A 26,245-nucleotide genomic window follows, 5' to 3' on the forward strand; every position below is an offset into this window, starting at 1 on the left:
AGGGAAAAAACTCAGCACCACCACAACCCGAGGGTTGTCCCTGGGCAAGTTTTGGGTGGTGAAATGAAGCGGGGGTACGCCGGAGCAGGAGAGGAGCCATGCCGGACACGTACAGGGAGGCAGGCGCGCGGCTCCACCGATTCAAGCGGCGGACGCATCTCCCGTTTCCTCGGGCGGTAAAAATATGACATGCTTTAGCGAGAAGAATAAAAGGAGGGAAACAAAGGAGCGGGAGCGAACACCTGTCGCTCCCCTCGGGGACGAGCCCTGACGCTTTTATTCGCCTCGGCCGGCCCGGGAACTGCAGCTGCCAACTGTCATCAGCATCAAGTTACCGGCACAAAGCCGCCCGGCCCGGCGCTTTCAGCCAGGGCAGGCGGAGGGACGCGGGGCCGGCACCCAGCGACCCACGGCCCTCGGGTGGGCCAGTAGCCCCCGCCCCGGGCTGGGGAAGGGCCGCACGGCCTCGCCTCGACGGAGAGCGGCCGCGACACTGCGATATGGCCCGACACCAGCCCCTTCACCTCCGGGCAGAGCGAGAGGGCCCGGCCTGAAAAGCCTCCTCATCCATCTGGATGGGGACAGGACAAATAGTGCAGAACCACCGTCAGCCCCCGCTGAGGCCTCAGAGCAGCTTCCCGCCCAGGTCGCGGCTGACACGGGGACACACTCAACGCCCCGACAGGCTCCCCAGGTCTTTGAGCCCACAACATGGCGGCGGGCTGGGGGGCCTGCGGGGGGGTGGTGTTACTGAAGGTGACTGACGTGCCGTACAGCGTCGAGGCCGCGCCGCAGGCAGCGGGCACGTCCCCTCCTCGGCCCCCCGGGCCTTGCCCAGCCTCCGCGCCGCCACTACCCCCGGGGAGCGAAGAGAGCGGAGCGCTGCCCACACGGGGCCAACAATGCGGGCGGCCGACGGCAACCACAGCCTCGCCGCCCCGCCCCGCCCCGCCCCGCCGCAGACAAAGCGCCCACCTGCCATTGGTCCGTTCGGCGAACGCTCCGGCGGCTGCCCGTGCGGCGCGGCCAATGGGCTCATTGACATGCAAATGAGAGGGTATAAGTAAGACGGCGCGGTGCGGAGAGCGGAGCCGGAGGAGAGCGGAGCGGGCGGGCGCTATGGCGCCCTCTTTCCGGCCCGGCAAGGGCCGCCCGCCGCGGGGCGACGATGGCTGCGCGGAGGCCCGGGCCGACAGGAGGGTGAGTGGCGGAGGGGCGAGCGGGGCGGGGGGCCGGGCACCGGCCGGGCATCGGGCTGACGGCGTTGTTGTCCCCGCAGACGAGGAAGCCGCTGGTGGAGAAGAAGCGCCGGGCGCGCATCAACGAGAGCCTGCAGGAGCTGCGGTCGCTGCTGGCCGACAGCGAGGTGAGGCGGCGGTGGCGGGGCGGGCGGCGGGGCCGGGCGGCAGGGCCCGGTGCCGTGCTGACGGCGGGGCGGCGGGTCAGTTTCAGGCGAAGCTGGAGAACGCGGAGGTGCTGGAGCTGACGGTGCGGCGGGTGCAGGCCGTCCTGGAGCGCCGCTCCCTCGGTGAGTGCCGGCGGGACGGCGGGGGGGGCCGGGCCGGGCCGGGCCTCGCCTCACCCTGCTCCCCTCTCTGTCTCCCCCCGGCGCAGAGGGCGGGCGGCTGCAGCGGGAGGCCAGCGAGCGCTTCGCCGCCGGCTACATCCAGTGCATGCACGAGGTGCACACCTTCGTCTCCGGCTGCCCCGGCATCGACGCCACCACGGCCGCCGAGCTGCTCAACCACCTGCTGGAGTCCATGCCCCTCGACGAGGGCGGCTTCCCGGACTTGATGGCGGACGTTTTGGCAGATCCCTGGCCCGGCAGCGAGGCGTTGGCCGCGGCCAGCCTGGCTCTCCCCGCCTCGGCGCCCTCGCCTTCCCCCAGCGAGGAGACCTGCTCCGACTCGGAGGAGGCGGAGGCCGAGCCCGGCCAGACCTCCGCCGACGGACTGGACGCTTCCCGGACGCGCGGCCTGCCTTCGCCCAGCTTACCCAAATCCATGTGGAGACCCTGGTAACAGAGGAGCGGCGCAGGAGGGGACGCAGACCTACCTAGCAGGGAGAGCAGCGGGCCCTCGGCTCCCCTGCCAGCAGCTGCGGGGCCGTCGGGCCCGTGGCTGGCAGCGCGGGGCTCGGGGACGGCATCCATGGCGCTCTGACGCTGTCATGCCCTGGCAGGCTAATAGCTAAACGCGTTAACATTTCATCCCCGTGTGCGTGCGGCATTTTGTAACGTTAGGGGTTGTTTTTATGGGGGGAGGGAAGAGGGGAGGTGGTTTTTAGTAGCAAAGCTCTTCAGTGGATACACAGCAGTTATTTTATAACCTTATCTCTTTCTCTTGTGGCCCTTATAAGTGGCCCAAATATCACTACCTTTTTCTTGTAAGAAAAAGCCCTTGTACATTTTAAGTCGTGGTGGTTAACTCCGTGAGAAGCTCGAGTTAAGCCTGCATGCAGAGTTTTAAGTGTTCTAGTGATAGCAAAGATCCCTGAAAGGGGTTGGTGTGGCTAGCATCTGTACACAGTAGCAGTCTAGAGTCTCGCCTTCAGTGAAGGGAGAGAAAGCTAGAAACCTGGCTGAATTAGACGAACATTTAAAGAGATATTGGTGGCAGGGTGCCTTTTAGAAGTGAGTGTCTTTATGCACATTTTGCTTTTAGCACATTTGAGTTTATTGTGACTTTATGTATATTAGGGTGTCAAATGTTTTTATTTTTAATCTTTAATAAAAAAAATACTGAATTCACAACTGATTGCATGTATTGTGGAGTGTGGTGCCCTTCTAACCGGTTAAAAAAATTAAAAATACAGTTCCCTATTGTTAAGTATTAACAAAAGTGTGGAAACAATGCCAGTAATTAAGCACTTAATTCTTGTACTAAGCATTGTTAGCTCAAGTATTGGAATTCAAATGTTTCTTTTGTTTAATACTAGGAGACACTTAAGTTATTGCAGTGAGCAAGGTCATACTGGTGGCGGGTTGATCTTAGGCCACGGATTTCAGGGCTAGTTTATCTGGATGCCAGTCTCAAACCTACTCTGCTTGATCTGCCATCTGAAGGCATTGCTCATAGAGCTACAGGCCTAACTTCAGAAGTGCTAGGCAAATCCTGTCCTGGGGCATGACTTCACAGGGGGGTTGGTGGGGTTTGGGTTTTTTTTTTGCTTTGGTTGTTTAGAGGTTTGGTGGGGTTTGTTTGTTTTTTGTTGGTTTTTTTTTTTTGCTCTTGAATGCAAAGTTGAATAGAGTGTGCAATGGATGTGGAAAGTATTCTTTAAAATTAAAAAAGTGTTTCTAGGGGGCTGGGGTACACTCTTACAGCTTTCCTGTGCATGAGGTTTGACACCTCCCCTATTCCTGCTTCTGGGAGATGCCAGGTTATTTATGCTGTGATAATAGCTTTCAGAGAGCTGTCATTGTAAAGAGAAAAACAAAAAGGAATGTAAAGTTGCTTAATACATGGAAGTTCCTAAACATAGAACAAGCAAGAAAGGAAGCAACCTAACTACCAAGGGACTAGACATGTAACTTTCTTTTGTTAACAACCCTATGGAATAATAAAAATGGAAACTAAGACCTCTCCTTTGTAATTTTCTTTAAGTTATCTGAGGTGGGTGTTCCGATTCAAAGATGGCCATCAGATTTACTTGGTTGTTCTCATCCCCTTTTGTCCTAAATTCTCTTTGAACTGGGGAAGAAGGGCAAAAACCAGCTCAGCAGAAGGAGGTGGGAGCTTCTGTAGTGACCTTTCTGCTTTAGGGAGGGAGGTTAGCATTTTGAAGTGTAAATGAAGGAGGAGCCTGAGACACTTGCACTAAAAGTAACACCCGACACACAAGATGACCTCTCGAGCCCCAGCGCAAGGCCAGGGTTATTTTTATGAAGCTACTTCCCCCATGTATCAGCATTTGATACTTCAGTCTCCAGTTCTGCTTAATTAGGCCAGGTAACAACAACTCACCATAATCACACACAGCAGTTCACGTATTACAGAAAGTATGTCACCCTGCTATGTTAAGACAGAGCCCCTTGCTTTTAACATCTAGAAAACGCCCCTTTCTGTAAGGTGCTCATGAGGGAGGTAAAGCCACAGCCTGTTTCCTTAACAGCAGCCACCACAGCCCAGCCTGTGGCTCACAGCAGCACGCACACACAGCAGCCTCAGGCTGCAGACACTTGCCTGAGCTGGCTGTCCTCAGGTGTGACATCCAGGGTTGATCCCAGCCTGCTGCAGCCGCTCCATCCCCTCTGCTGCTGCAGGAACATCGGAGGCAGCTTGGCTTGGCTTCATTTCCATGAGATGAAAGACCCCCGGGTTAGGGCTCTTCTGTAACGCTCCTGTGAAAGCAAGTGCAAATCCTGACACTTCAGTGACAGAAACACAGCCAAGAGTCAACAGAAAAGTGCCAGCTTTGGTTCAGCAGTGGAGGGGGAGAGGCTAGCAGCAAAGTCATCTCTACTAAGCAGCATTGCAGACACATTGCTTAACTTTTCCTGTACTGGCCCTGGAGAACAGGAGCTGAAACTGGCCTTCCCCATTTACCTGCTCCTTTCCCATTCCCGCGTATGTTGCTGCTCGTGCTGTTGCACTTCCCACACCTGGGGTAACCCTCACCAGCTGGTGGGCCCACACAGCTCCCTGCACATCCACCATCATGGCTGGAGACCTGGCCGCATCCCATCCCGTGCCATCCCCGCTGCTGCAGAAGCAAACAGGCAGAGGGGCTGCGAGCTCGCCGGCCACGGCCACCAGGCCAGCTGCTCTCCCACAGAGCCACAGGAGAGGGATAACAGGTCTTTCCCCTGTGCACTCCTCAGTCCTGTATTAGCGGAAAAGAAAAAGCCAGGTCAAAGCAGTGCTATCAGGAGTTTTTTAAAAAGTGTGAAAATCATTTTAGAAATTGTGTTGGCAATATGGCTTTTTTTTCCCTCTCTCTCTCTCTCTAAATCCACAAATTAGGTTCACAGAAAGTTTACATCCTCTGATTAGGTGTTGCTGTGTTTCTCCATTTGCATTTCTGTACCTTACTGCAAAGGTGTCAAATCTGACACTTTCCTGACAAAGGCAGGAAGAGGTGAGGGTTTCGGGGGTGGGACAGGGGAGAGGGCAGTGGGGGGAAAGGAAGGTTTCCAGCAGCTCTGATGAAAAACCAGGGAAGCCTTTTCAAGTCCTTCTTTATAGAAACTGCCTTTATTCTTTTCCATTCCAAAGTAATACAAACAGACTATCTGATCTGACAGTGCGCCGCCTTGCAAGAGGGGAGAGGAGCAGCACACTAGCAGGAGGACTCTCGTTTGATATGCAGTTGAAGAATAATAGAAAGAAGGGCTCATTTTCCCCTCTCTTTGCATGTCAGTCACTCACACCTGTTGCAGGGAAATACTGCTCCCTGTTAGACCAGGTCAGCTAGGAGGACTTTGGTTCAAACCCTCTCCTAACCTCTTGGCAACACGTACCAGGTCTTTTGTCAGAGTTCCGGCCAGGAGGCAAGATCGAGCTTTCGGATTGTCCAAATCAACTCACACCTTCCTTTGCCTCCCACTAGCAAGTATCATGTAGCTCTCTACAGAGTTTTCCTCTCCAAATAAATGTTTCAGTCTCTATTCCAATTAAAAAATAAAACAGATGAAAAAAAATTCAGTCCAGCCCTCAGCAGCAGGGTTAGGGGATGCACACAGACATCACGAGGGAAATTTCTGTGAAGCAGACAGTTCGTTCCTGCCTGTAACACGGAGAGCAGCCTACATTCCTTACTATCCAAGATGCTGTCATTGGCAGAACGTTATTGAAACAAGTCACAGACAAGGAGGATTTATTTCTATGGGAAGCATGCTAGGATGAATGTTGGTTAATCCTGGCACCCAGAACCTTGCCGCGTTATGGTAAACTCTCCATAATTTGCCCCACCAGCCATGGCTTGGGCCATGCTCACTTGGACCATGGAAACACACAAGCCAGTATGGATGGGGCCCAGGAGGAGAACATCCTCTTTCTCCCTGCACAGACACAACGGTTTGAACAAGGTTATGCAGGAAGCATATGGAAAAACTCAAGGATCCAAACAATCCACTAATCCAGCTGTCTTAATCAGAAGCCCGTCCTTCCTCTGCTTTCTAAGACATATTTTCATTTTCTTGTATGAGATGCCTGGTTCCAAGTTGCATTTATACTCTTTTTTTTTTTTTTTTTAATAGAGGTTTCCTGTCACCCCAGTTATCTAAATGGATAGTGTCACTAAATTGTGCACTTCAAGCCTCTCAGGCTTCTGCACGAGCTAAGCTAAAGAAAAAGAAAAGGGGAAAAATAGTCTCTCTCTTTTTAGCTCCCTATACAACATTAGCATTTCATTATTGTTTTCAGCAACTACAGTTCATTGCACTGCACTTTAAGAAGGTTAAAAAACAAAACACAAAGCTGGTGCAGAAAACATTCAAATATGAAAATACACTTTACAGGAAGAGACTTGAAGCTTAATTTAGTTAAACAAGATGATGATTGAGGGTGATTCGATTAGTTATACTGCATATGTTATAATATACGCATGTTATATTGCTCACTTACCAGCTGAGGAAGTCATGGGTTCAAAAAGTCTTTCAATCCAATAAAGTAGAGCCTTAAATGCCAAGACCTAGATACTGGGTCCAAGCTGTTTGAAATGAGAAGGAAAAAGATTGAAATTAAGACACTGGAAGAAGCCATGAATTTCCCATCTCTTCATGTCCTCAGGTCAAGTGAGACACAACATCTTTCCAGAAGCAAATACAAGTTGCTTTGGTTACAAACAAAGACCCACTTCGTAAAACAAGAACATACAAGCAATTTTATTAGATGATTCCTTCTGGCCTTAGATTTCCTACGTATGAAATGACCTCAATTTGTGTTTTTTTAGTTTTTACATTTATCTCAGGGTAAAATACAGGTTGAAGGCACGGTGAGTAGTTTTGTTTGCATCTGGGAAAGCGCAGGCCCAGGGCATCTTCAAACATACGTTTGCAGACAGCTTCAGGAATCGCCGGGATTCACTCACCCTCAGCTGAACTCTGCAAAGCTCCTAGACCATTTAAGTACAAAGTAAAGCAGCCTAATTTAAAATCACCACCAAAAGAGGCACGCTTTAAAGTATTCTTAAAACCATGTTCCCATTGAGAGAGAAGGGAAATTACCGTGCATCCCCCGGGAGCCTGCATATCCACTCAGATACGTTTCCAAATGGGCTGCAGCTTCCAGTGGCCCCCTGCGGAAGCCTTGCTGAGTTTTGGAGTTTGGACCATCCGTGGCTGAGAGGCACACTAGCAAAACTTTAGAATTTCGTTCTCCCTAAACTGATTTCACCAGAACCAACCTGTGCTATACAAAATCATTATAAAGCCCCTTCTACTGTCACCATGCGACAGCCTTTGCAATCAGTGTTCCATAGATTGAGAAGGAGGGGGGGAAAAAAGCCCAGAAGAGACACATCAACTCCATTATCAGCCCCATCAAACTTTTCCACCAACCGGGAGAGGTTGTTCCCAGCACCTCTATGCCTCACCAAGGCCTGAATCACACAAGTTTCTAGCGAGTTTGCCCCCTTCGGGCCTGCAAATGGTGTTTATGACCAGCCTTCATAAAACAAGGGTGTCTTCATTACTCACAGCCGACCCCCAACATGGGTGGTATCTACCCTACACATTGCCCCTTTCCAAAATAACATACACAGATTCCTTTCCCACTCAAGGCACTCTCAGCAGACGCCTGCAGAGTACCAGGAGTTCAAGACTACGTTACACACATCTGAGCCTGGTCCAGGTTCTCTCTATCCTTCACAGAAGATTAACCAGTCAGAAAACAAGTGTAATTGAATCCCTTAGGCCAGACAGCGGGAGTGCACAGCTCCTTACCAAAAATCTAGGATTCTGGAGCAAATCTCTTCTGAGTAGCTGCTACTCTCACCACGTCTGAAAGCCTCCCACTCATTAACCCTTCCATTGAACCAGCAGTTTCTCAATAAGTCAACACAGGTTCTCAGTGAAGTCCCTGACAGCAACCTACACGTGAGCAATGACGTGCTCCTCAGGAGCTTTGGGATGCCTGTACAGAGCACCCAGGATGTCCTCTAGCTCCCATAAAGATTTATATGAAGTGACACATAATTTGGAAAGCTTCTGAATGTGCTTGATCTCCCAAAGAGGGTTTTAAGACCCCAAGGGCACAACTACTCCCACATCATACCCTACATGCCCTGTGTGGCTGCACAGAAGCAGCTGCCCAGAGCTGCACTGCCATGGGGACAACAGGGACAACCAAGTCAACCAACAGGTCTACGCAGCTGCTTTTCTGCTGCGATGCTTTATCAGCAGCACTCGGCTGCTTAGCGGTCACCATGTTGGCTGTCACCGGGCGCAGCCGGTCAGGGTGACTCAGTAACAGCAGCACAGACTGCACTTTCAATTGCTGCAGGAAGCAGGAAAAATGATTCACATCCTTTCAGCCAACGCCGAACCAGAGCGTCATTCCAAGGCTCCAAAACGCCGGTGACAAAGGGAGTCTTCAAAACACAATGCAAAACCCCAAGATCCTGATGCTCCGTGCTTAGGAGTCTGTTTCCACCCTCGCTCCTTCCCAGAAGCACCACTCCTCCATTTGTGAAATTATAATCTATTTCCCTAACCCCTCTAAGAAAAACAACAAAACAAAAACCTACAAAAAAGCCAACAAAACAAAAACCCACCAAGATTCTTACCTCTCAGCTTTTCGCAGATCTATTGGCTGCATTTCCAGGGAGGACAAGTAGTAATACCTATCTGCTTGCTTTAACACCTTGGAACCTATTTATTTTTTAAAAAAATTTAAAAGATGCAATGAAAATATTATTATACTGATGTGCCAGTTGTTAGAATGACAGCCAGTAACTTTTTGCTCTTGCACAGTTCTAGCAAGGCTTCACAAGGAAAGAATTATCATCTCAGGGTTTTTCTGAGGGGGGAAAAGGAGACAAAAAGAGAATTTGCCAACAAATTGCCTGCATCTTTTGTGGGTTTATACAGTTACACACCAATTTACAGCTGTTACAATCAATCAGTTTATAGCACAGATACAAGGAGGGAAATGTTGCAAAGCAGCTGATGAAAAAGCTTTCCTAATGCCAGAGGAAAAAGGGAAGGGGACTACAGTGAAGGTCTCTCATTTAGACTAACAGGGAGAATGAATCTAAAAGGCCAGAGCATTTCCCCATCTCTCATAACTGTCAAGTCTTCCCTGAAATCAAGGCTTAATCAACTGCTGCTGAACGCTGCCAGTGGTTTCTTGTGCTTTAATCTGTATTATACATGAGATTCAAGTAAGTACACTCAAAGCAAGCAAAGGCTTCTCTGTTTTCTAGGACGGAATCTGCCGCCGGACACTCCTCCCTCCATCCTCTACTCATGCAGTCTGGATTTAACTCCAGAATCACATTAACGAAGGACTGGTCACACGCCTCTCAAGGTATGGGTTTTCCTGCCTAACTGGCCAGTTCAGCTGAGAAAAATCTTCTCAAAATTTATGTTCTGAGGTCTCCTATAGCTAAAATATTCTGAGACTCAGATATGGAGTGAAACACAAAGGTTTTGCATAAATAGCAAGTGTTAATGTATCTAGCGTCAATGACAGATCCTTATGCTCTATCTTCTTGCTGTATTTGGTCACCCAAACAGGTTTTGTAAGTCCCATCCAACCCTGAACACTTCAGAGATGAGTTCTCCTTGGCCAGCCTAGCAATGACCACTCTGACTCAGCCACACACGTGCACGTTAAATTAATAGATGTAAATGACACAGGCCAGATGGGAAAGGGAATATGCAAACAAACATAAAGAAAATCACTGTCATGCAAAATACATAAATCAGGGGGGAAAAAAAAGTTACATGCATTCAAGTATTGTTTTGGTTTGCTTGTGGGTTTTTTGTTCTTCGCCTTTTCCTCCCAAATAGCATGCTTCCAGTCGTACTGCCTGCCTGCTTTGGGAAAATGGATCCCTGCAGTGCTGGCAATACCAAGGGAATTCTCAAGTATTACCTCCCTCCTTGAATACATTAGGTGCCACACCAGGTACTTTCAAATCCCGTATACACAAAGAGGTTGACCCTTTCGGCTGGCAATCCTACTGTTAGTTACTTTTACAATGCAGCATATATAGGCAGTCACTACATCGTCATTCGACACATTCAATCACCTGTAACAAACAGGTCCTTGCCACAAGAACACAGCGACGGGTGGCCAAGCAAGAAGTAAGGGATTTAGCAGTGGATCCCAGTTTGTTTCACCACTTCTGGGAAAACCTATCAGTTTGTAGGGAAGCCTCCAGCTAAGCACATTGCCTTCACCTTTACTTCATTTCTTGTGGATGAGAAACCCAACCAAAACTGCTGCTCACAATACATTCCCCCTAGAAATGGTGTGGAATCCTATAGTGTGATGGGGAGGATTTGGCCCTCTGGCCCAAATTAGAAGATTTTGGCATCTGGTCCTTTCTGTTGCTGAAACACATCAGTGTTCAGTCTTGCTCCATTTTCTGTCAGAACCCCACTGGTGGGCAGAAAAATCAGGCCTGCTGGAAAATAGCAGAGTAGCCTACCTGGTGCCACTGGTTTGTTTTCTGTAGTGCTTGTAACCATGGCATCTGAGCAGCAAGAAATAAAACACACACCTTCAAAAGCGGAAGGGCTTCCACTTCCCCTGTCCTTCCCCTGAAACAAAAGAGCATCATTTTTTACATGTTTTGTACTTACTGGTTTTGTTTTTAGAGAGCTTTTATTATCAAGAAACTGCGAAGACAAAGTTATTTTATTAATTGCTCTGAATAAAACCAAGAAAACCAAACCAAAATCCAAGTGGCCCAATTACTTATTTGGGGTTTGGTTTTTGAAGACAACAAAATCTGAAGTGTCTGGACACACGATTTTGATTTGACTCAGTTTCTAAACATTACCTTAGAGTTCAGATCTGTACCGAGACTCTGACAGCTCAGGAATGTAGCTTAGCAGAGAACCCGGGTGAACACAGCCCTTCGCGGGGCTGGGTTCTGCAGCTGTAGCTTCTTTTGCCAAAAGCTCTAAACATCACTTTTCTTCTCTCCTCCTCATTCCCACTCCCCCCCACCCCCCGCCCCCTTCTTTTTGTCTAGACACAGGGCAATTCCAGCCTTCCCTGTTTTGACAACTTTCTGGTGTGTTATGGTCACAGCTCATGGAGGCACACGGCTTTAACCCTGTGCCTTCCTTTCGTGTCTGGATTTTAACAACTCCCCGTCTCCGTTCAACTAAACTGTTCCTAAAGGTCCAAATACCAACATGACTCAGGAGACATTTGCCTCCATCTCTTTCTCAAATTCTCTGACAAGGAACCACTATGTCTCGCCCAAAGAAAGATAAAATTGTGTTTTGCTGTTGATAAAACTATTTTTAAAAAGGTAGCGTTAAGCGATTTCAAAGATGAGGCAGTGCCCTTTGGAACTGTGTTATTATCCTCTTCCTCCAATTCTTTCGTGAAAGTCACAAACCAGAGTGCAACAACCCAAATGTTTCCAGAGCAGCAAACTGTCACCTTCTATATATAGCCCAGGTGTCACAGTTCAACCCTAGTCTTATCTAGGAAGCTTAGAGGTATGGAACACACAATGCTTAGAAGGCTGCAGATACATTTAATTACAGCAATTTACTCACAGTAAGTTTTGGCAATTGGCTTCAAGTCACTGCTATGTGCGTTGATAAAGTCCGCAAAGTTTGGGGAAGGCTGTTAGCATCCATACTCCTGGGAACGCTCCTGCAGAACAAAAACATAGAGATTTCTCTCACACCCTCCTCAGTTGAAAAATAAATTTTGTATCTGAAAGCTTTAAGCCTTCTTTGGAAACGCTTGAATAGCCAAGTTAGACTGCATATATCACTAGGTGATAAATACCATCTGCATTTATAGATGCTTCTTAAAACACTTTAGAACGCGCTGCTACACCTCCTGGACCTAATTTACTGCCAGCTCTTTCAGACACATGGAGGATTTACATTATAGTGACCAAGATATCCTGACCTCCCTCTGCATTACTTCAGTTTGTCCCCTCGGAAGGCACTGTGGGCAGCACCAGTGTTCAACAACTTCCTGAGCATTTGGACCCTTTGATCCTGTTAAATACATTCAAAAAAACTCTACCTGTAAAGCCACTGTTGTCAGCATAATGAGTAAAAGTTAACACCATAAACTTCACAGGCCTATGAACACTAAATTAGGTGACAAAGGCAGTCGTATATCACTTCATCAAACTAATTCTGTCAGTAGGTGAAATCTGTGAAACCATTTACAGTATGCCGTCTGGATAAATCGTTCTGCTGTGAAATCGATTCAAGACTATCAACGGTTTACTCAGATTAGGATATAGACAGCTTTATTTTGCTAGTCTGTTAGCCAATATTGACTACCAGACAGCTTTTTTTAAAAAAAAAAAAAAAAAGATTATCAGACAGCCTTTTAAAAAAAATAAAGCAAACAAACAAACAGATTTTCCTCAAAAATCCAAAGCAGAAATCCCTGAAAAGTCTATTCTCTATGTTTAAGACTTAGTCATCCCCTCATAATGGCAGAGTACGTACAGGGAAGGGATTTCAGGTGGACTGGTAGGAATAATACAACAATGCTGTACGTAAGTGCTTTCATAATCAGGCCTTTAGAGTTGATCTCATTTAAATTCACTGCTCATGTAACACAAGGTAATTATTATAAGAAGAATGTTAAATACACTGCCTGACTACACCCAAAGCTTTAGGAGCCTCCATGCGAAGTAGCATGGTAACCATCTTTTTTGTATACACGTAGCTAAAGGCAGTGGAAGAATTTCCTAGTTCTTTACATGATGTGGGAATCCACGTTCACTGTTGCCATGTGATTTCAGCACTTACAAACGTCAACACAATTCTAGAATATATGCATTTATATTTGGGTTTGTCTCTGAAAGGAGGGAAAGGAGAAGAGAACTTCAAGGCAACTGAGAGGAACAAAAGTCTTCCAGCCTTCAGCTGCCTGCAGGGCGGTGGAGTTTAGGAAGAGGTACGCATCTTCCTAGCTATCGGATCTGAACAGAAGGCACTCGCTCCTCCCCATCCTCCCCTGCCCTCCCGGCCCTCCACTGAGCAGCTGGCACAAAGTCTTCACTATTCACAGCCAGGCAGCAGCTCTTCAGAACACAAAAAAGGAGGGGCTTGTAAAGACAACTGCATATAGACACTAGAAATAACTCCTGATCGCCACATTCTTCACATTGTCGCTTCCTTCTGCATTGTGTCACACCATATGCTTTTTTAAACGCACAAAGCGCAATACTTGGGACGCTGCTTTTGGTCCCAGGCTGGTAACCGAGTCTCTGTACAAGGGCCTGAAGGCCCAGGCGGAGCATCCCTACAGCTTGTGGGGCTCACTTCAAGGGCTGGGGCTGTTACCGAGCCTTCCGCACCACTCCGGAGATCATCCTGCAGACAGAGTAGTTTCAGGCCATTCTTGGGAAAAACCATACCCTGATGCACACACACAATTTTTTCTAGAATTCCATTATTTTCTGGATAATTTTATTTTTTTTGTAAATTAAAACCTGATTTCAACCTGAATTGTTGAAATAATTCAAGCAGATTATAGTTATTACATTGCACAATAAAACAATACAACAAAGTTCACTTAAATACCATCTGATACTAAAATATACTGGTTGGTATAGTAAGTTACACTTTGTTCGGTTGCTGCAAAAGAAAAATAACAAGATGTTATTTTATTTCTTAGAATTCTGTATTGCTGCAGAAACAAAATACCTATTTTAGGACTCTAGAAGCAACAGCATCTCTGCATTGCAGCGATTGCCACTCCTAATTACTTAGCACAAATAAGTTGGTCTGCAATCTAATTAGGCATTTTCATCATCAATCTCTGGTTTTACCAAATTCAGAAATGCAACCAAACCATGAGAAAACAGTTTTCCACAATATGGGAAGACAGATTTGTCAGTAATGAAAATTCAAACTGGAACAGAGGTGGGAGAAGTTTAATATAAGCACAAGAAAAGCACTAAGGCCAATTTGTGTACCAGCTTCAGCCTTTATACTTTCCAATAATTTTATATATGCTCCCAACAAAAATGCAAACACCTACAAGCTGGAGAGATGCAGTCAGCAGGAGCTCAGGTCACAGCATACAGAAGGGACAGATGGTTCAGATTAAATCCTTAGTATAAATGCCTGGGCACAATCCAGACCGGGGATGTGGCTCTTACCTGGGACGTTGAAAGAACCAAGTCTCTTGCTGGGGCCCCGCAGAGCTGAGCCACACCAGTCCCAGCGCTTGTCTAAACCGGAGCAGAGGTAAGCACAGGCCGCCCAACCCTCCTTCTGCTTCCTGCAACAAGGAAAATTAAAGATTAAAGCCCACTAGAAAAATGCATTTGCTAAATTTATCCAGTACTTGTATGATTGGCTTCCTGGGTTTTCTGGTTTCTAGGTTTGGTTTTCTTTTGTTTCCCCTATGCGAAAAGGCACAGGATTTCAAAGGGAGTCAACAGAAGGGAAAGCCTTAGACCTTACCTTAGACAAGCAATGGCCAAATACATTTAAAAAAAAAAGTATAACTAATACTTTCCTGGACAGAAGTAGAGCTTTTGAAGCTGACAGTGCAACAGCAACACAAGTGACTTACTTTTAGACCATTATAACAATGTGAAGAGGGTAATAAATTAATTATACCCTTGTTTTATTGTATTAATACGCAGATTAGCGAGAGAGAAGCAGACCTTAACAAATCCTGGAATACCAGGAAATTCTAATCCATCCTCAGATGTGTCTCTTTTTGCCTGGTTAAAATAACAAATGAAAGGCATAGTAGTATGGTCCTCGAAGGCTGGTGGTGAATGGCTCCCTCGCCAAGCCATCTCCCCCGGCTGCGGCAGGTGCTCGAGAACAGACTCACTACTAATTTCCCCATTCCGTACGACACAGAAATCATTGTACCCACCACCGGAAACACATCACAGTTATGCTGCAGTACCTGCTCATTTTGGTTAACCCAGTGCTGAAAAGAGTTCTGGGTTGTTTTATCATTTTGTGGGGTGTTTGGTTTTGGTTGATTGGGGGGGGAGGTTGTTGGTTGGGTTGGGTTTTTTTTGTTGTTTTGTTTTTATTACAGATGTAAATACCTGTCCTGTGAGTAACAGAAGCAAAGGGCCTGCCACCTGACCTGCTCTTTCCTACTGCCTCAGGACATTGGAGCTCTTTCGCAATGTGTTCTTCAGCGAAAAAGCATTTTCTTTAGTAGTGAATGGCAAGTGTTTTCATACTTGCATATCGTCCACGAAGGTATAAGCAGTATTCACATGCTGCCACAGCAGCTTCTTTTTGTCTGCAACTTACTAGATATAATCCAGAGCCTGAAATACTGCAGAATTAAATCCCATCACACACACTCCTATTGCACATGGCAGCCTGATGCACCTCAGACACCTCTGATTTTTTCAGCACATGCCAAGACAAATATCCATAATTAAGAGTTCAGTAGTTTCAGTTTCTTCCCACTCTTATACTCCTCCTTTTCCACTTTGGAAGTCTGGCAGAAGTTGTTTTTTGGGTTTGTTTGGGATTTTTTTTTGTGTATGCAGTGTGGTTTGGGGCTTTTTTGTTTGTTTGTTTTTTTAAGATGTACCACTGAAGCACACTGACAAAGTTATTATACACCTTGTGTACCATCCCCCAAAATACTGTCCTTTTCCACAGCCCCTAAGAAAAAGGAGCTGATGAGCTGTTCATGACCTCATTCAATAGATCGAATATATTTCTCAAGCTCCTAACCACTTGTGAGCAAGTAAACACTGGAATTCATGGAAATTACACCTACAAACGTTATTCTCCTTTTAGTCATCTGTTTGTCACTTTGCCAGAAGCATGCAACTCATTTCACCGCGTTCTTTGAGTTAGAGGCTTATCAATCCATTAGGTGCTTTCCACCTTGCTAGAGAGACAAAAGAACAATCAAGGATCTTAATTCTCAGTAAGGAGAACATTATTTTTTTCGCTCCAAATTTATCGCAGCTGTTACGTGGACTAAAATATGATGCTTTTCAGTAGTCCATTTCCCTTTTCCAAGCAGAAAGTTTGTATTTGCATTCGCTATCATTGGGCCAACAGCTCTTCATTACGAATTTTCTTATCACCTTATTTGAAATTCAAGTCACAGATCTCTTTACATCAAAAAACGTCATAGCAAACTCAACAGCCCCAAAACACAAGCAGCTGAACAGAGGAAAAACAGGGGTGGCAAAACTGCCAAATATGATCACAGGACACCAGTGACGCCTAGGGGCTACTGAGATGGGAGAAACAAAAGACTGCTCCCAACGGTTGCACTGTAAAGCAAGCCATTATCTTTGAGTGCTGACAGAAGGCACATCACCAAGGAGAAGTACATGAATACCTGGAGCTACACATAACTTGGACTCTTATTACATATACAAGTGCAAAAAATAGAAGCAGAAATAACTGTGAAACATTACCTGGTAATTTACTGCATCACCAGCAGTTGAGTTCTCCCAATGTCATATATGGATTATCAAACCTGACATCCAAATGTCAGCACAATACCTTCTCTACTGAGTTGCACAGATACCCTGTACATGTGCACGACACTCAGATCTGTAGTTCTGTAAACTTTTTCATCGATACACCTCTCCTCTGCGTGTTTAGCTAAGCAAGGAACCAAGGTGCTACTAGGACAAAAGTGTTTTCAGACATCACATATGCAGAACTGCTCACATATTTAGGGTCAATTCAGAAGACTTCAGAGGGACTCGGGTGGTGTGTTGAGCAAGCACACTTTAAAATGCATGGCTTGGCAACGGAGTGCACAACACTGCAATTCTGCCCTTGGTGTGAAGACAATTCACCTGTGTGGTGAACTGTTTTGTGGTGCAGAAACACCTGATTTTGCAGCTCAGAAATATCTGGGTTGCTCGCAACTAAACTAGGCTTTGCACTAGCTTGTTCTGTTTAAAAAAAAAAACAAACCAAAAACAACCCACAGAGCTCTCAAAACACAATCATGGAGAAAGAGACATAATGAGGGTCTCATAACTTGAGTACCTCCTCAACTGGAAGAGCGGTCCGAAGCAGCATCTCACACCCACTAAAATACATCACTGCTCAAAGTGAGAAAATACAAACCTTCCAGCCCCCGACCTTCTCCACTCATCAGAGTATAAAACAAGAACAGCACCAGGAAAGTACACTAGCTTGATAACATGACACTTCACACCATGACAAGACTAGTAATCACTGTACAAAGCAAATTCAAGGGGCATAACCAGAATTGTCCACCTCTAAGCTACCAGTATAAAACCACAGAGGGCTGCAGGAGAAAAAGTATCCATAGCTGCCATAAAACAAAGCAAAAAGGGCATTGTGTCTTCAGGTGGTTTTGAACAACACACAACACACACAGAGAGCCCAGCTGCATACGCTCTTCCAGATAGTAAATCTGTACATGTTTTCAGAATGACTAGTCAATATAAAGATTCAACTTCCATGTGACCACTAAGTGACCTAAGCTGACCACTAAGGTCACACAAGCTGGCAACAGTTTTACTTCAGGACAGTAAGCCACAACTAAAAACCATAGCTTGCAAGTTCTTCAGTTTGAAATACCAGTTCATGTCTTCAGTAATGCATCTATTTTTGCTTCTTACATGGAGCAGAAGGCTCAAGGAACAAAAAGGCAACTAAAAATATATCTGTTTTATTTACCAGTTTTCTAAAAAGCAAAGTCATAAAAATTAGTCACAAGTGGCAAAACCATAATATATTGCACAGTGTACAGAAAACATCGTTGACATGTTGACAAAGTGTCATCACAAATAAGTCATCTTACAACAGTTTGGAAAAATTACAGCTTCAGAATCTTATCTATAAATGGAGGCATGTAGATTTAAAGTTACAGGAAAATATTTTAATACCACCCTGTAAATGCAAACACTTTAAGGATGCAAGATTAAGTCCATAAGTAAGCACATCCACAAAATGCTCTAAATATACTTTTCTCTTCCTTTCACTAAGTTATGGTTACAAGATGGTCACTTAAAAAAAAAAAAGAAAGAAATGAGAACAAATAACAAAAATTAAAAAAAAAAACCACCAAAAAAAAGCATGCTAAAGCAAAGAAGTTCAAAGTGGTTGAGAAGTCCCTGAAAATAATTTGTATAATTATGATGCACTCCTTTTATATAAAGCTTTTACTTTTCCCAAACCCTGGTCCAATTAAAACTATTTGTGTTCACATGTAAAAATGGAATATATTTAATATGTTGGTATAGCTGCACTGCTCCATTTATGATTAAAACATTTAATACATCGGACTTTAACACCAACATTTTAAAATTTCTCATTCACTTTATATTTACATATATTGAGGTTTGACCTTGCTAAACTATTAAAGACAGGAATCAGATCTTGCTGAGTAGTGCTTCACACTACATTTAAGATACTTGTTATTTTTAAATTGTGATTCTACTTGTTTCACAAGTTCACACACTCTGCTATCTGCGGAACCTGTCTCCAATGCAAGTTTCCTTGTGACACTATCGAATTAATACCCAATTGCTTTACACAAATTATTTCTTCCACTAAGCAGATACCAGTCACTTCTGCATGTTTTTGGTGTCAGATATAACTTCACATCCTCTTTGTATGCAAAGAGAAATATTTTTATAGAATGAAAATAACCTTAATTTCAGTGAATAGAAACATTATCCTGATAAAAAAGGAAATGCTTTCCATGAAAAATATTTTAAGACAAACATATCAAAGTTAATTGAATTTCTCCATATGTTTTTCACCCCAAGACCTACAACTGACATCTAGCAATACTGCAACTAAATGTCCTTTAACGAACCAAAACGTTAAAGTTGTTCTTTTGTGTTCTCTTCCCACATCCAACATGTATAAACAGCACAAGAACATAGAGTACACATATTCAAGTCAATACAATCTCAGAGGCATTAAAATTAAATCCTTTATAGCAAAGGATTCCAGCCACGCTAAGGTTTTGATTACGCAATTCAGATATAGTGAAAGTCAACACTATTCTCAAAATCACTTCTTTTTTTATAAGCACTATCTTCAAATGACAAGAGATATCTAATCCTCTCTTGCCACATACAAGTTTCATGTTTGTTTAGCCACACAGGAAAAACTGATGGTTGACCTCCTGACAAAACAAATCAGAAATAAAGGTTAAAGTTATACCAGCTCTGTCTAACAGTCACTGGTGCATACACTGTCATCCTCTGTGGTCTTAGTTTTTAAAATCTTTGAGGATAAAGATTTCTTGTGTATAAATTCTCAGAAACGATGCTTCAAGGTAATAAAGAGTTCATAGTTTGCAGCGTCCATTTAAATAAAAGGCTACAAAGTTGTCAGCACTCTTCTATACTTTCTTAGACATTCACGTAAGTATTTTAACCCAAGACCATCTTACAAAATTAGTTCAACATTTCTCTTAGACAAAAAAGGTTCCTACATTCAAAACTATACGAAACAAACAAAGAGGATGGGATCAACTGGTATGAGAAGGGCAAGTGTGAATTGATTTGCTTGAAGGTTTTTTCTGCTACTATGCTGGACCACTTCAAATATTAAGAACAATGCTAAAGAGCCACTACGCAGAATTGCTAGAATAATTTATAACACTGAATTATTACCAAAAGGAGATTTGAAGAACCATATGTACGTAAGGGGATTTTCAGTACTCATTAACCCACTCTACAAAAACCAGTAGGCATCAATGAAAGTTTCTCTAGGTTATAAAGAAATACTTGAGGCATAAGTGCAAAATATGAGTCTTTCTTTTTCAAAGAAAAGCTATACCATCTTCAACAATGTCCTTACTGGGAAGAGATTGCCACCATTTAAAAAGAGATTCATTCACAAATGACTCTTCTAGAGCAAGAAAAACACATTTGTTTCTATAAACCGGATTCATCTTGCTGGATACAAGATTAAAACCTCTATGGATCATGACTGTAGTTTTGAAGCAGCTTTGAAAACAACAGGCTCAAAGGCTATGTTTGTTCTTCACTGACTTGACCCAGAGAAACCAAGTTATTTTCCCCACTGTCTTCAATCATTTCATTAAGGTCCATTTCGTGGATTTCTTCATCATATGATGTATAAAAATTGCTCTGTATATTGTCCTCACAAAAAATACATTCCTAAAAAGAAAAATATGGAAACACTCATAAGTCAAAGAAAAAAAAGCTCTTCCAAACAGTCCATTTGCACATGATTCCTGATTCCAAGGGAACCTTTACATCTGTGCTGCACCTACCAGATAAATTCCACTCCCCAACTTTCCCACACACAATCATTTTATATCTTGTAATAAATCAATACAGGTACTTGAGAACTCTACTGGAAGCAGTTATAATGCTGACATTTTACATGCACTTCCGATCACCTTTTCTTCCATTTGATTGCTAACCCTGCAGTAATACGTTCATGTCAGTTGCAGTGCTTAAGAGACTGAAGCAACTGTACACTTAAACAAGTTGAGTGCTATAATCTTAACATTGCAGTAAAATTAACATCGGGATTCAGGTGCCACTGCAATTCTGTTGCACTGACTTCTGAAATACTCATGTGCGAAAGAGAGCCTTTGCGTTTGATAACTTATATGCAAAAAAGCTACAAATGACGGAAAGCTTAGGGAAAAGAATGCAATCACGTATTTGTGTGTGAATAAGTAAAATAGACAAGAAATAAAACTACAAGGATGCCTTGCTTTGTTTTGGTTTGGGCTTTCTTTTTTTTCTTTTTTTGCTTTACAAGCCATCAATCCACTTAAGAGAACGAAGGCAAGAGATGATCCTGCATGAGAAGTCTGATAGAAAAAAAAAAAAAAAAAAGGAGAGTGTACTCCCATTAATTTTGTACATTCTAGAAAGGAATGGGCGTAAATTTCTGTGCACAAAATAGAGATTTATTATTATTATTTTTTTTATGTAGTGAAGTTTCTGATTTGGTTAATAAAGGATTTCAAACAGATACACAGAAAATTAGAAACAGGAAGGAAATTTGTTATACTGTATTCACCACTACTTTGACCTCCTCATTGGAAAAAAGACTTATGGTAAATTAAATCAAGCCAGAAACCACTGTATAGAAGTTTGAGTTAATTTTTTTTTCTCTGCATAATTGACCAAGCTTTCATAGCAACAGGAATGGAAAAGCCTAACATAGGCAGCTAATAATTTAAGCACTGTTAGACATGCAAAAGTAACTAACTCATTTAAACTTACGGAATTAGCAACAGTTTTTGGCAGTCCACCTTGCTGGATCCACGGATGAACTTCAATAAGCTCTCTTTTTTGTTCTTCTGTAAATTTTGGCTGTAGTTTCTGCATTTGCTTTAATTTCTGCTTATCTTCTTTTAAAACTGTTTCCAAATCTCTAAAATAAAATGTATTTAGAAATTCAGCTTCAACAGTTTCTGGGCTTTTTGCCTATATAAGGTTACACAGTCAAATACTAACATTTTTAAAGACTATTTTTGTTCTGGAATGCTAAGCTTACAAATCTTGTATTAGAAGAAAGTTAAGTGCAGTTATTTCAGCAGCTTTCTGCATTTGCAGACAACTTTAACACATCTCTGCTGGCTCACTGTCTTTTCAAATCCCATCAGTGAAAACAGTTTTCTTAGACATATTCAGGCAGCATCACCAGTGAAACCAGGAACTCCAGTTTCCCTCTGCCGCCGCTGCAGCAAGTTCCAAGTTCCCCTTCACTGGAAGCGCAATGCAACACAGACACTAAATGCACATATGAGATACTAAAGCAGAAGTAATAAGATAGGTTTAAGAAGGTCATCTAGAATGGATTAAACTTCAGGACCGAGAGGGAAAGATGAAGAAAACACTGCTCTATTTCAGCAGCCAAAGTTCTCTCTCCCCCCAATACCTCACTTTGATTCAGAAACTTAATTAACCCCCGCACCACACCAAACATTTACAAGCTGTACACCTCTATAAAAGATTACAATAGAAAGCAAGTTCCAAGAAACCCAGTACTGTTTTGGCTCCTTACAGCATACCTAAGAACAGGTTGGTTTTACAGTTCTATTCTTGGTCAACATGCTCTGACAGTGAGCTTAACTCTTCCTACCACAGTATCCTGTTTTAGATCTACCATGTTCTCGTTGGCAGGCTTTACTCTTACAGTCTACTGGAATTCCCATCTATAGCTGTCAACCCTTCAGGCTACAAAAACTGAGAAATGCCAAGGTATTTTTAAATCTAGGAAAAAAAAAATAAATCTAAAGCTCTTACGATGTGTTCTCTATTTTTCCTCCCCCATCATCCCTGTGCTTCTGTATTTTGAAAGCTTGTTTTCCTTCCCTTGCAAAAGGGTTGTCTTTACTGAAACTTCCTATCCCTTTCAAAATACCATTTGCTGCTCCCAAGGAATATAAACAAGATTAAAAAAAATCTGCAGACTTGTCACCCCCTCTCCCCCAACATCTGCTCTTTGCTATTGAAGCAAGGAATTTTTTCTTATTTTTTTAAATAAAGTTATTGCTATTAGATACCTTAGATTAGAAACCTCATGATTTTTACCTTCTACTTCCTTGTCCTATTTGAATGGGAATTTATGGAGAAGAATGAACCTGTGGAAGTCAACAACCCAGGGGAAAAAACAAAACCACACGGCAGAGAAAGCAGCGTGCCACTGAATGTGGCATCTCAAGGACAACGGCCAGGGAGTACAGATCTTCCATGCTACAGACCATCATTAGATCTAAGCGTACTTGCCAGGATCTATTAATCAGACTACAGGATTTCTAGACAAGTAGTTACAAACCACTAACTATAAAACAGCTTCAAAAAATATAGTTAATTTCAACAGACGTAACTGATCTAAAAATACAGGGAAACCTAATCAAATAGTTTTTTAGTTTTTGAGAACTTATTGTGTAGTATACAAAAAACATAAAGGAAGCATGAACTCTTCTTGACACTGAGCTAAGCATTAAAACCAATTTACTTCCATTGAGACAGAGATTCACATATATCTTTCCTTTTGCACACCCTGCTCCCCTCAACATATAATACAGTTCATGAAGGACTACAACATTGGAATTACCGTGAAGGTATCTGGTAAGTCATCATAACAGTGTCATCTGTGTTTGCCATCAAAAGCCATATAGGATCCTGAAGGACATATTTAATGAAGTGCTCACTTTCTTCCATTTCTGCCTTCATTTTGGTTTTATGATGATTTTCTGAGGAATCAATACTCCCGAAGTATTTGCTGGTATGACTAGTTTCACTACTACCTTTAAAAAGAAATTTAAAGTTTCATTATAAATTGTCAAATACATAGATTAACTGAACACTTCTGAAAACAGACAAGATTAAAGAGAACTGAAAGTATAAATACAACCACGATTTTATTTCATTTTTTAAACTGAGGGAACTTCCACCCCACAGTAACTGCATCAGTATTTTTAAAACTCAAATTCTCAAGCTAAGTCTCTGTTCAATTTCAACAGAATAATTAGCTTGCTTCAATTAAGAACCCTGAAGTGAAACATGAAGGAGTACGCTATTTTCTCTTCATTATTCTGTCACACCTACGTAGTATCTTACTAGCTATTTTACACACACTTGAAAAAGGTTCTTGTCCTGGTTTGAGGTAAAACAGAACCAATTTTCTGATCTGTAATTTTACTTTTTAGCTGGACCTCTTCTAACTGACTAAAGTCTGAAACTAACAGCATATTGTTCAGAAACTGTTTGCTCTCAGAGTGGTAAGACCTGATTATACCAAGGAATGTTACGCACAGAGGCTCTTGCTTATACTTATTGCTATAACAACCAAGGTCAGCTAACTTCGCTGCTTGCCCTGTTAGAGGGTTGGAAGCAGAGAAGCGTAGAGGGGTCCCACCTGCAGGGAGGAGCAGACAGGACAGGTGACCCAAAACCGACCAACAGGGTATTCCATCCCATCTGCATCACGCTCAGTATAAAAGCTGAGGGATCAAAGGGGCAAGGCTGCTCTGGCTTGTTTTTTCTTCAATGGCCGATGTCTGAGGAGGACCCTGTCTGTTCATCTGCCTTTGATCCCGATCCGAGCATTTCTGACTCTAGCTCCGGAATTCAGCTCCTGTCCGTCGCCAACTCCAGTCTGGGACTTTCCCTGTGTCCCTGTGTTAGGGAGCTGGGAGCTGGGTACGGTTTTGTATATATTGTATACTTTTTTTTTTAATTTTTATTATTCTATTATTATTTACTATTTTCTTATTTATTTTCATTAGTTTAGTTCTTTTTCTAAACTTGTAAATCTCCTTATCTCTTCCTCTCCTCTCTGAGGAGAGAAGGGGGGGAGGGCCATCTGTTGTTCTGATTGGCCAATCCAGCCAAAACCACGACAGTTCTATACTGTAAATCAAGCACAATAGAAAAACTTTCATGTTATGTAATAAAAAAAGAAAACAAGAATAAACTATGCAATGAGAATTAAAGACAATAAAGATTTTTACATAAAGCACTTTATGTTCAAGTGGTGGTTGCAATACCTCGTGCTCCAACTTTTCTAAAATGCGAAGAGAGTACCTGCTGCCAGTGTTACCTGTTCTGCTCCCTGACATGCCGCAGCCATTGGATCCAGACCCCAGAGACTCAGCAGCTGCAGATACACCACTCCCTGAAGAAGCTGAACCAGTGCCTGAACATGCATCTTCTTGAAGTAAAATGTCAAGCAGGACACTAGACATGGAGAGTGCGTCGCTATTTTGAGCATCCATTGGAGATTCAGCCTAGTGATAAGAAGGAGAGGGGAAAAAAAATAAAATTAACCAAAAAAAAAAATCAAACCCAAAGCCCAAAGACAAGGCTATTTCATTACTAATCATTTACATTTAGTATTAATCCATTTCACTTTATATTCTAATATGTTTACACAGTTATTCAAAGACAGACAACCACCAATAACACATGCCAAGACCAACTGAGGAATAATGAAGTGGACTGATAGACAAGTGGTCCTTCAGTAAGTGATATTTCAATTTAATTTCTCTTTTAAAAAACATATATAGTTTAGTGAGGAAATAAGGAAGGCATTTGCTATTCAGTCTTGACAGCCCCTACTGTCCTGGACAAGTCAGAATTTACCCAAGCCACCTAAGGCATACTAGCAGTTGCTCCTACTATAATCCACCTCAAAGAGACTTGCATCAACAGTCCATCACCGTTCCTACTCTCAGTGCATGATGAGAAGGAAGAAGGTGTTCCCAGATGCAAGCTTCCTAGGCAAGATAATTTATTTGTATGCTTTTGATGGAAAGAACATTAACTACGCTGATTTCACACATAAGCAAAACCTCACTGTAAGTCAGTTTGAGGATTAAATACTAGAAATTATGGTTGATGGAACTTAACAAAATACATAAAAATGGAAAGAACTAGCTTTATTCTTAACAAATTCCTGAACAAATGCCCGTATTGTCCTCATTTTCCAGCAAGAGATGAGGAAATTACAGAAAGTTACATTTTGCAGGTTTCTAAAGAATAGGAACTAACAGTTTGAAGAAATTCAAAGAATTTGCCAGCAAAATTGTTACTATTATGTTTTGTTACCAAACTGTTTTTTATCCAGGAGAGGCACTGCAGAGTATGCTGTAAATTACAGCCTGTCACAGATGCACATTTATATCACAGCACAAGCCAGAAGTCCTTAGAGATAAGATTTCAGAGATGTTATGTAGTCCACAGAATACATTAGTCCAAATATGGCACTGGATGCATATATCCCTGAAAACTTCTCCGTAAGTGGCATTTACATGATTACTATGATAGAGAATATTTTTTAATGAAAGTCAAATTTATTTGTTCTCAACATCATGAGATAACAAGCATGTTAACAACAGAACATAGTAAGTTTTTGAACTGCATCCATTAAGTTTGGAAGTTTCTCTAGAAAACACACCGATATAGCAAAATCCATTTCTTTCTGTTCTCCCTCCATTCATCCCCCTTAAGGATCAATATCAAGAATATTAGGTAAAATAAATCATCTGGAAACTAACCAGGGAGAAGAGTTTAACATGGAGATCTCAATGTTTGCCACAGTGTGGGGAACAAGCATTTTCAGAAGTTTTTCCTTCCTCCTTTTTAACTTCTAATGTAGATACATGCTTATGACTCACCACGCAAAGTC

At 43.1% G+C, this 26,245-nt stretch overlaps 2 protein-coding genes across 13 annotated transcripts in view; one reads left to right on the plus strand and one right to left on the minus strand.

Moving 5' to 3' along the window:
• The first annotated feature begins 1,031 nt into the window (after positions 1–1,031).
• Positions 1,032–3,578, plus strand: LOC141745053 (transcription cofactor HES-6-like). Of its 2 annotated transcripts, none has more exons than XM_074592154.1 (4): positions 1,032–1,200; positions 1,280–1,366; positions 1,447–1,528; positions 1,615–3,578. In XM_074592154.1, the coding sequence occupies exons 1-4, from the start codon at positions 1,120–1,122 to the stop codon at positions 2,019–2,021; spliced, it is 657 nt and encodes a 218-aa protein (XP_074448255.1). In that variant the 5' UTR covers positions 1,032–1,119; the 3' UTR covers positions 2,022–3,578. The 2 variants fall into 2 exon arrangements, with proteins under 2 accessions (XP_074448255.1, XP_074448256.1); XM_074592155.1 differs by having other exon boundaries at positions 1,087–1,200; positions 1,453–1,528.
• A 14,180-nt stretch (positions 3,579–17,758) lies between these two features.
• PER2 (period circadian regulator 2) overlaps positions 17,759–26,245 on the minus strand; it is a 51,618-nt gene continuing 43,131 nt past the window's right edge. For all 11 annotated transcript variants that reach the window (XM_074590373.1, XM_074590375.1, XM_074590367.1 and 8 more), the window contains 4 exons: positions 24,659–24,845; positions 23,171–23,363; positions 21,331–21,481; positions 17,759–20,244 (listed from right to left, as the gene is read on the minus strand). In XM_074590373.1, the coding sequence (XP_074446474.1) occupies positions 20,095–20,244; positions 21,331–21,481; positions 23,171–23,363; positions 24,659–24,845 (681 nt within the window). In that variant the 3' untranslated portion in view covers positions 17,759–20,094. The remainder of the gene's footprint in view (positions 20,245–21,330; positions 21,482–23,170; positions 23,364–24,658; positions 24,846–26,245) is intronic.

This window comes from Larus michahellis, chromosome 6, assembly GCF_964199755.1.
Source record: "Larus michahellis chromosome 6, bLarMic1.1, whole genome shotgun sequence".
Lineage (NCBI taxonomy): Eukaryota > Metazoa > Chordata > Aves > Charadriiformes > Laridae > Larus > Larus michahellis.